Raw genomic sequence first — 10,279 nt, 5'->3', positions numbered from 1 at the left:
TAGTCGAGCCTCCTCCAACTGAAGATGACGACGATCATGTAGGCGGCGAAAAGCAGCACCACGTACGCAAGGTGATGACGTGGAAGCGCGAGAAACGGCAGACGTACTACCTCGTAGACTGGCAGCCAACGTGGGAGCCGAGGGAGCACATTCACAAGTCTGTTGTTGCTGCCTTCGAAAAGGAGCGCCGCCTTCTTGTTCGCAGCGCTTCTTTGAGGACGAGGCTGTGGAGGATAACTCACTCAACGACGCAGAAGGTAACGCAGAGTAAGCAGTAAGAGCTAATACTGGGTGTATTGCATGCTAAAGAAGCAGTACCTAAACTTATGCAGTTTGGTAGCACCGTATTGAACACTAAGCTTAACCTCCATTTGGAACAGCAAAGTTAACCTCGTTACAGAGTACACGAAATACACATATGAGTGTTGCGTCAAACACAAAGCTTAACCTCCTTTCAGAACAGCAATGTTAACCTCAACGCAAGCAATCACACATCGCATAGACAGCAGAGGTGGCCACATATCGCACATACACGAAATTTACAAACACGCAGATAATCTAGCGAACCGATGATAAAGTAGTAGCGGCTGGGCGACTTGTCCCTTACCAGAAAAAAACAAGAATGAAGCTTTGTTTATTTTTGCGGCCCCACAAGCGAACCGTTTAGAGACAACTTACTGATAAGGGTAGCCAGTCGTTGCTAATCGTAATTACTTGTAAAAAGTGCCGTAAAAAGGAATGATCTGCTTCAATTCGTGGACTCCGATTTCTGACCCGGGGTCTCACTTCGCTTTTTGCTGTGTAGAGTGAGCACCCATCCGGGCTTAAAAAAGTGCATAATCAATAAATTGCCGTTTTCTTAGCCCACAGGCCGTTTCAGAGCCTAAGCTTGCGGCTTCAAACTCGCTACAAACTCACTACAAACATATTTCTGGCCTCGCCTATCCCAAAATCTGATCCCCTAAGCTTTTGACACAACTAGTACACAAATACATAACCTGAACTCAATTATGGACTGCTTTTGTTACGGTCGGAGGTTGTCGGAGATCGGAGATTTTATGTTATGGACCATAGGCCCATAATGAATGGAGCTGGGATTTGCCCCCCCCCCCCATCAATAGTCCATAACCATTTGCGAACCCCTGTGCTGACAAGCATATCTTTCACTATTTGATCAATAATGTTGAAATTGAATCTGGTTGGGATGCTCAGCAAATGCCAAAAACCGAATACAAGCAAGAGTTGAAGCAGTTGCAAGCTTGTAGTGTGATTAAGTTATATTTGAATGAGCTGGATCGTTTCGGAGACGATGATTTCAAGGACGTCCGTAATACTCCGACAGAACTCTACAATTGCTATAAAGCGTTTTGTGCGACTAACAGCTATAAGGCGCTCGGCTCTATGGCACTCACTAAGATCAGCATACCACATTCTGGAGATTCGAAAGAAATGAGGTATATTCACACGATTCTCTGTTGAACTCTTTAAGTGCGTATCTGTAAGCAACATCTATATCCTAGTTTTTTTTTTGCCAGAGATGCTCTAATTAAAACATATGTAAAGACAAAGTGGATTGTCCCCTGAGGTCGAGTCGGGGGTCAATATATCCTGCGATACCCAACGAAAATGGGGCTTGTAGCTTAGCGAATTTGCCATGGGGTAAAGGGGAGCACGTTTTTTATTTTTGCAATTTCCAAAGAAGTAAGTTTTGAAGGTAGGGTAGGTTGGGTTCTAGATGAGCATACTAGATATATATAAACCTACCCTACCTTCAAACCTTCAAATTCGCAGCAAATTGAAGAAAAATTGTCCCCCTTGACCCCATTTACTACAATATATATACTTTACTTGCAACACTAATAAATAAATATTAAAGAATTAAAATGGGGTCAAACGCGCATTTCTTCACTATGTACTGTTGTCGATATGTTGGTGAATAGATAGTTCCTCCAAGTAATGTATATGTATAAGAGGTTGTATAGGGTTGCATATGCGCAGCTTATCCGCATCAATGTTTTTGCGCTCTACTTCAGCTTTTAAACGTTGTAGTCCTAGATTTGTAAAATTTGAGATTGACACGTGTCTGAGTAGCTCAGATACATTTCTGAGCTCGGATCCCTCCAGATATCCTAAAATTGTAGATTATGAGTGAAAATTTCATATTACCTGCTCCGGCCAGCAGCGCGGTGATCCCGCCAATCTATCCTAAAATTGTAGAATTAGAACAAAATTTGAGATCAATATACTGCTGGACCGGTGACTCCATCAAACTATCCTAAAACTGTAGAATTTGAACAAAATTTGCCCATCTCAACTAATGAATTGCATAATGAATTGTGAAATGAATTGCAAGAATATTTTCGCTCAGAGAAGGAAATCTGGCATTCCACAAAAAGAAACACGATGGTGAAGCTGTTCTGCGCGGTGATTGGAGTCGGGAGCGTCTTCTCTGTGGACATTGAGCTCAGCGAGATGGTCGGTGATCTGAAAGAGAAAATAAGGGGGAGAAGTCTGGGTTGATCTACTTTGATGCAGATCTGCTGAAGCTGTATCTCGCGCGGGAGGGTGACACTTGGCTGAACTCGCGAGACGCAGACATTATGGCAGTTAAGGCGAAAAAAAATCCAGATCGAATCAAAAACCTCATGCAAGAGCACTTGCTACTGGACGAGACGTGCAGACTCAGCAATGATGAATACTTCGGTGACAACCTCGAGCAAGTAGACAGAGACATCCATGTGCTGGTGGAATGTCCGGATGAGCCGGATCAAGGCATCAAGTACAAGCGTAAGTGCGTTATTCTCCCCCACAACTACTGTAACGTGATTTTGATGCAGAACTACTTGATGATGTCAGGTCAGGATGGATTCGATGGTACTTTGATGGAGGATTGGTTATCATGGCACTTGTCATGGTCTTCTCTGCAGTCGTTGTTTACTGTGGAAAAGGAGAAACGTGCGTAAAGGCGACTACTTTCACCGTAGTTAATCAGAGTACCACAATTGTCCGAGCAAATGCGTCGATCTGTGTGTTGTTTCGACAAATAATCTCCGGCAAGATCGAACTGTACGTCAAAGAATTCGTGGATGCCATGGGCGATATCCATCAGTCTGTAGCTGTACCGGCAGCACTAGATGCACTCTCGTCGTACAGTAAAATCGTGCTTTGTGGACAGATAAAGAAGCTTAACTGGCTGTAAAAACTAGAAAGAAAGTCATTCTCGATCACGGGAATGACTGTATCGTCTACACCAACGCACCAAGTCGCTTGAAATCCTGTCAAGTGTGCTCGAACACTATGTGTTCACGTTGTAGCGTTAGCAAGAAACTTAGGTCGAGTCTTTCGACGCAGCTAAAATTCTGCGTATGATGTTTACTAACAGCAATTAAAGCCGATGCTCTCGAGATCGCAGCCGAGGAATTAGAGCGTCACAACCCCTTCGACTTCTATGAGGCGTCTACCAACTCAACTCCCTCATCTAAAATGATATTCCCTCAATTACTACCGCTCCAGACGCCACTAGTGAGTTTTTCGGATAAAAAAATAAACCGTTTCCTTCGCTCCGTCCCTTCATACAGCTTAAGGATCAATGCCTAGCGATGCCGTTGGATACTGATGATATGCTTGAAATTCCAGACGATGACAACGACAGCGCGTCGTTAGCTTCTTACGACTCGGAAGAATTCGGACTCATAGCTGGGAAGGGCTTTGCAAGGATGTCTCGAAAGAGTCGACAATGTGACGAAGATTCCAAGGAAGAGGCTGCACAAACAAGCTGGACTTTACTCTATGCAAGTGGACAGCACTATTTCCACGGCTCTATCGAGATGCCAGAGGATATTCAAGTTCGAGAAGAAGATCAAAGTCAATCCGAAAACTTCTTTGAGAGTATTTCGCGTCGACATGAAGGCGGTGTGGACTTGAGGGATATCCCGCGATTACTGCCGTTACTTCACATTCCAAGGTTGACGGAACGCCACTTCACAATCATCCCTCACTGAAGTAGATGATGTGGCCGACTTAACTTCGGGACAACGGGATGCAGTGTACCAAATGCGGGAGTTTGCGAGTTCCGTCAAAGAATTGGCAAAGCCTCGCACGACCGAGAGACTGGAACTTGGAGCTCGAGAACTCCCGTGGCTAGCTGAAGCCACGGAGAAAAATATTCCAGCCTTCTTTGAGCTACAGACTCATCCCACTACGAACAATGCTTTCGCAGACGCTGGCGTTCGGCTTGTCGTCATGAAACTCGTGATGCGCGGAGTACTGCTCGACATCATTTACTCTCGAGACTCGTACTTCGCTACGTTGCGGGACAACACGGAGGAAATTGCGCTTGAAGATACTCTCGTTCCGGACGGTAAATTTAATTTTTTTGAAAAATTCTAAGTGGTTTCGGACTAACTTAGATTAATATTGTAGCTGCCAATGCGGGGCCTTGCTACTTAGTGCGTCACTACAGGTGTGTTTCTATTGATATTTACGCTTTATGTTGATTTTTAACGTACGTACAGTGACGAGGATCTCAAGCAATTGCTGTTGTGGTGTCCACTTCCCGTGGATACGCCGTCTATGCCACTTCAATTGAAATCTAGAAGTAATGGATGGAATTCCCGCGTTTTTACAGCAAACGACACGCAGCGTTATTGTCTGATTGCAAGACATCGTCAATTTCCCAAGAAGATGAACTCTCCTAGTCGAGGGAATGGAGTAAAGCAAAGCGAGGGAGGCGAGTATGGGGATATCGTGGACGATGCAGTTGTGTTCCAGTTACACCAGTTCGTTTATCACGGGAGTGCTCAACTTCCCACTAGGATGCTCGATGACCCTGGGGCTCTAGTTAGTCGTGGGTTCCCGATGTTACGTGCACAAGCAAGTGAATTCGCATTTGCTGGCGGGTTCGACGAAATTCTGGCTCCTGGAGGGGAGCACGAAGCTGAATTCCCTCACACAAAGTTCTTAAGTCGCTTCGCTACTGTTCATCAACGATTTCAAGAAGAAATCGGAAACGTACTTCTGGATCTGCTGATTGGGGCTCAGAAATGGGTACATAGCTATATGAGGGAAGCTCCCACTGCTAGTGGAGGGAACAAGCTTATTGCGACGCATTTGGCTCGCTGGCTCGAGATCAAAGACGGATCGGAGGCGTTCTTCGAGCTCGAGTTGGCTCGTGGCTCGCTCTGCCCGTTCGCTCAAGTTGTGGACGAAGATCAAGCGCTGGACTTGATGGTCTGGAAGGGATACGTGCATGATGCATTGCTGGGCGTTATATACCGTCGCGGCAGTTTATTAATGACTCTGAAACCAGTTTTAGAATCTTCAGATCTGGACGATGATGCTCCAGACCAACTCTTTGCTGGCGTTCCAACGCATCTGAACAAAGGACGCGGTTATCTCGTCTGCCGTCTGCCTAGTACAGCAGGAAACGCCAGCGTGGCTGGCGGGAGCCAAGCTATTGCTGTGGCAAACTAGTCTCAGTCTCGAGCATGAAGAACTAGACGAGGCTCAAATCCAAGCCAGTGAGAGCAAAGCGCCTTGCAAAGACTGGTTCGAGGACGACGAGAAAGGTGACTTCAAAGCGTCAACAAAAGCTCAAGCTAAGCATATTTCTGTCCGTCCTGCAGAGTTTCCAGATGATAAAGCTGCTTCTATTGCAGTGCCTAAAGCGGACAAAGTGACGAGACCTCATCATGTGTCTATACTATCAAGTAGCGAGGCTCTTCTAGCCTTGCAAGCCAAAGCTCGCGCCTCAGCGCAACGTGTGCCTTGGGATTTAGAATCATTCTAGAAAAATCTAGACGTTTTATATTTCCATTCTAAATTTCATGATTTTTTTTATAGATCTTCTATATATGTGATTTTGCCTGTTGGACTCGACGCAGTTAGTGCAGTACAGAGCTCTTGTACTTCATGACTAAGTAGCACGATCGTGTTCTTATCTGCAGCCACATGTTCTCCATTCTCTTGTCCTTCCAAAGCTGCTAGAGTTTTCTTAAGTTCCGCCATTTCGTCACATGCGTGATAGTATCGCGCTGTAGCTTTCTGCAACGCTCTCGCGTCCTCAAGAGAACGTTCCTGTCTAGCACGTAAGCTCTCGTCATGTCTTCGTACACTACTCGCTTAACGTCAACGTCGAACGTTGAACATCGGTAAGTTTACTCTCTGCTTTTGTAACATTGTCCTTTTCGCTTCTTAACGCAGCTGTGAGTCGCGCATTTTCTGCTGTACTAGCAGCCAGTAACGCCTGCGTCTCTGCTAATCGTTTCTTTGAGCGAGCTTTCGCTTCTGCACTATACGCACTGAGTTGTTGAAGACAGTGAGTCTCCAGACTTTGTAGTCGAGTCTGCAGTCCCGGGATCATCAAATTTCGAGTATGAAGATCTTCGACTGCACGTTCATATTCATCTCGAATTTGCATAAGGACAGGTGCGTACACACTGAGGCCGTCGATGAGACGATTGAGAGCTTCTCTTACGATTTGTAGTCGTCGTAAACTGGGCTTTCTCGACTCTCGCTCTCCATCCAGCTCTGTGTGAAGATACTCGAGGAGTTCTTGTAGTAATGCCGGTCGTGTTCGACTATCGTCTAGTAGACGTGTACGGGTATGGAGCTTTTGTACTTTAGGAGATATTGGAGAGAACGCATCGTGATCAATAAAGTCGGTTGGGATACGTCTCGGACTTTCAGGTGCGAAGGTTAAGGGCCAGGAAGAGACTTGGATGGGTCGTGATTTATCGTGTTTTCTCGGAGATGGGGAGATGTCACTGGTGGTTTGTAAAGGGGGTAAGGACGAGGTGGTAGTTGCAGAGCCTTTCGCTTGTGTTGGACGTCGAGGTGGCGGACTGGCAAGACCGACGGAGACGAAATCCATGCTGAAAACTTGTGAGCGGTCGAGGACTACGAGCGAGTTATGAATAGTTTCAAGACCAACCGTTTCTAAGTTTGGCTTACCGAAAGTTGTTCTTATTAAGACGACGAGATGGGGAACGCACTGACCGTCGACGTGGCTGACCCGATCGTGAGCGACGACCCCCTGCTAAATGTACACGTGACAAATTATGTGATGAATGACGCGATCTGAATCTTATGAATATCGTGTTTTTTGAAAGGAATATAAAGCAGGTTAGTGCGAGCGTGAGGGCGAGACTTGCAAGGTTTAACTGTCTTCTTTTTCTCTAGCAACATTAGATGATTTTCGTGATGCGAAGGAGAACTTTGAAACCTTGCAAGGAACTTTAGGAGACAAGATGAATGTCAATCCAGAAGAGTTTGATGACATTTTCTCACTCATCTGTCAAGATTCACTCGAACATTTTGCACTTTTCGACTCGTGGGAAGTCGGCAAGGCAAGTCAATTATTTCTTTTCTTATAAAAAAACTTTAAAAAAATCTTATAGCTTTTCTTATTTAAAATCAGGTGGATGTGACGGAAGTGTTTGCTGTGATCATCGTGTACTGTAACGCGACGATGGAGGAGAAAGTCCCATTTCTATTTGATCTCTTCGATTTCGACCACTCCAAGATGATATCACAGGATGAATTGGTTCTACTGATGCTTTGCACGACTAGAGGGCTCTGTAAAGTGGTTGGTAAGCCCAGACCAGCCACAGACAGTCTTGAAGCCTTGCTACTGACGCTTTCTCGCGCATTGATCGGGATCAGAATGGGAAAATTTCACTTGACGAACTTACTGAGTGGATAGTACACGAGCGAACAGTGGTGACTTATCTTGCGAAATTCGCGAATACTCGAGTAATTTACGAGAACCAAGTGCAGTATGACTTGATGCTGAAGGAACTATCTACCGCATTCCTGAATTTTGCCGAACCAGAAAAAGATAAACTGAAATTCCAGTGCTCCGAAGATGTCTGTGAGGAACTAATCCAGCGCTACTGCCCCGCAGCTGGGAAATACGAGATCGATTTCTTACTGCAGAAAATGAAGAAAAGTATGAAAAATACGCGGTCACTCGTAAAATACGGAGAAAGCAACGTTTCAGACAATGCGATCTCCATGGACGCGTTCTTTTTCGTTCTTTCACCATTTATCGCGTTCCTTGCTGCTGACGATGACGGAGAGCACTCGATCAATATCAAAGAGCTAAAAATATTGCTCTGGCTTATGTTTGGATCGGAACCGAGCTCAAAAATGGTCGAGAATTTCAAGAACGCGTTGGATAGCAACCACGATGACTCTCTTAACGCGATGGAGTGGGTCTCGTATGCTCTTGAGACCAATGAACAGACCGGAAGCCAGTCAATCGTCAACCAGATCCATCTTCTCTTCGCGACGTCGGACGTCAACGGAGACGCCATATTGACTCTACCAGAACTTCAACGTGGTCTGATTTCTATTTTCACAGACCATTTAGAACCTGTAAACACGCCGTCTAAACCAGTCAAAAGTGTGGAAACGCGACGCCAAGCGCAGTTTTCTACCATTTCAAGTCTTGCCACCGATCTGGTCAAGGAAATCATGGGGGAACTCGATGCAAATGACACGCGGCGTATCGAATGGTACGAGTTCCGACAACATCTCGAGTACCTTGACCGCCGCGTGATGGAGATCAAGACTTACATCGAAACACACGTTTTAGGCTAAATACATACGCTCTATAAATGGAACAGACAAAAGATTAAAAATAAACTGAGGTAAAGCACCTGGAATCTGATATAAATTGTTGCAATTTAAATACCTATCAGTGATAGCTATTTTGCATGTGACATGTACCTCCCGATTAAATAGGCAGCCAGTCAGATTCCACATTGGGGGTAGTTTGGAGGACGATCCAAGACCCGGACACTCCGTGAACGGCCAGCGACAAACAAGCAGCACAAGCTGAGAAAAAGCGTCAAGAAACGCACACAGCAAACAGCTCCGTCGTCTTCCAACAGACAAGGGCGAACCTTTGTTGCAAGCGTCGTGACTGCATCCAGCACTCAAAAATGAGGCCGAACACAGTCGAACGGCAACCCTTTGGAAGATCTCAGCACCGTCACCATGTGCAGCCCCTCGCAGCAATTCCTCTGCACCTCCAGCACCATTTGCACTGAGTTTGCACTCGCCATTCGCCACTCCATTGCGCTCCCCGATATTTGGCAAATACTTGGTGGAAACTTGCAATAAAGTCGAGGAACAAACTCCAAAAGACGCCACAGCAGCACGTGACACACCCGAGCCACAGCCAACCGACATGGAGCCAAGCAGAGAGCAGGATAACAGCACTGTGTATCAATCACCAGACACACTCCAAACAGCAAAACGAGGTAACAAGAGACACTTGGAACAATAGTAAACCAATGTGTAAGCATTGTCTACAACGGAGCAGAGAGCACGTAATATACACATCGAGTCCTACACACACCACTGAAACCCCATCATTTCTTTCTCCTTTTGTCACTTAAATCCTCGTTGTGACCCGAGTGTGAGGAGAAGAAAGAGGTCAACAAACAACATGCAACACACTCGGACGAGGTTTACCCCCTTATTGAAGCCCCAACAAATCGAAGAGAGCACCTACAATAAATAGGGCTCCCCTCACTCTTGTCTAGGGTTACAGGCAGCCCATCAGACCACCTAATATCGGTCGCAGTGCGCGCAAAGCCCAAACTACATGTAAAGTACTGCTCCACTCAATGTAAAACAACACAAATACACCGGTACACTTTGTTCCAGATCTCCACCACCCATCGCTCTGTGACAAGGAGACTCCAATCCCCCTCTCCACTCCATACCGGCAGCCACAAGGTCCAGACGACGTACACACACCACCCTGGCGTCCCTGCAGCAAGTCCATGAGTCTTAAAGTCTCCACACGCACGCTGTCCCTCGCTATAAAGTCTCCATCATCGGCCGCCATGTACAGATCTGCACAAAAAGTATCAAATATCTGTTTCTTAACCGGTTGTCAGAATAGAAACCTGATAAATCGGATTGAATGCAGCCAGACTGACTAAAATGTTTAGCGCTCGTAAATAATATAAACAAATGTTATGATTTCAAGAAGTGGATTCTACAAAAATTAAATTACATTGGGCTACTGGTTCTGCAATCTGTACAGTATTTGCCATTGCAGTTTTGTTTCTTGCTCTCGTAGCCAAACAAATATCACGCTAAGCACGAAGCTCGAGTGTAGATGTAGGTGCATCGGTGGATGGTCTTTCTTCCATATTCCTCAAATGTAGACATTTTGAAGCGTCGTTGGCTGAATCCTACTACGTAGTACTGGAGACGATGACCGAGCCAGCAGTGTTTCCTGCCTTGGCCAGAGCTAAAAAGC

At 45.7% G+C, this 10,279-nt stretch overlaps 1 protein-coding gene and 1 pseudogene across 1 annotated transcript; both read left to right on the top strand.

Moving 5' to 3' along the window:
- Nucleotides 1-2,403: 2,403 nt before the first annotated feature.
- On the top strand, nucleotides 2,404-5,472 carry PITG_07474 (annotated as a pseudogene; the record flags this gene model as incomplete).
- A 1,507-nt stretch (nucleotides 5,473-6,979) lies between these two features.
- PITG_07473 (EF hand containing protein, putative) lies at nucleotides 6,980-8,601 on the top strand (the record flags this gene model as incomplete). The annotated part of the gene is made up of 3 exons (XM_002904440.1): nucleotides 6,980-7,048; nucleotides 7,418-7,589; nucleotides 7,904-8,601. The coding sequence occupies 3 exons, from the start codon at nucleotides 6,980-6,982 to the stop codon at nucleotides 8,599-8,601; spliced, it is 939 nt and encodes a 312-aa protein (XP_002904486.1).
- Nucleotides 8,602-10,279: the final 1,678 nt, after the last annotated feature.

The sequence above is a fragment of the Phytophthora infestans genome, genomic scaffold (genome assembly GCF_000142945.1).
Source record: "Phytophthora infestans T30-4 supercont1.11 genomic scaffold, whole genome shotgun sequence".
In the NCBI taxonomy this organism is placed as follows: domain Eukaryota; phylum Oomycota; class Peronosporomycetes; order Peronosporales; family Peronosporaceae; genus Phytophthora; species Phytophthora infestans.
Note: the sequence above shows the minus strand (reverse complement) of the source record. Positions and strands in the feature narration are given on the sequence as shown.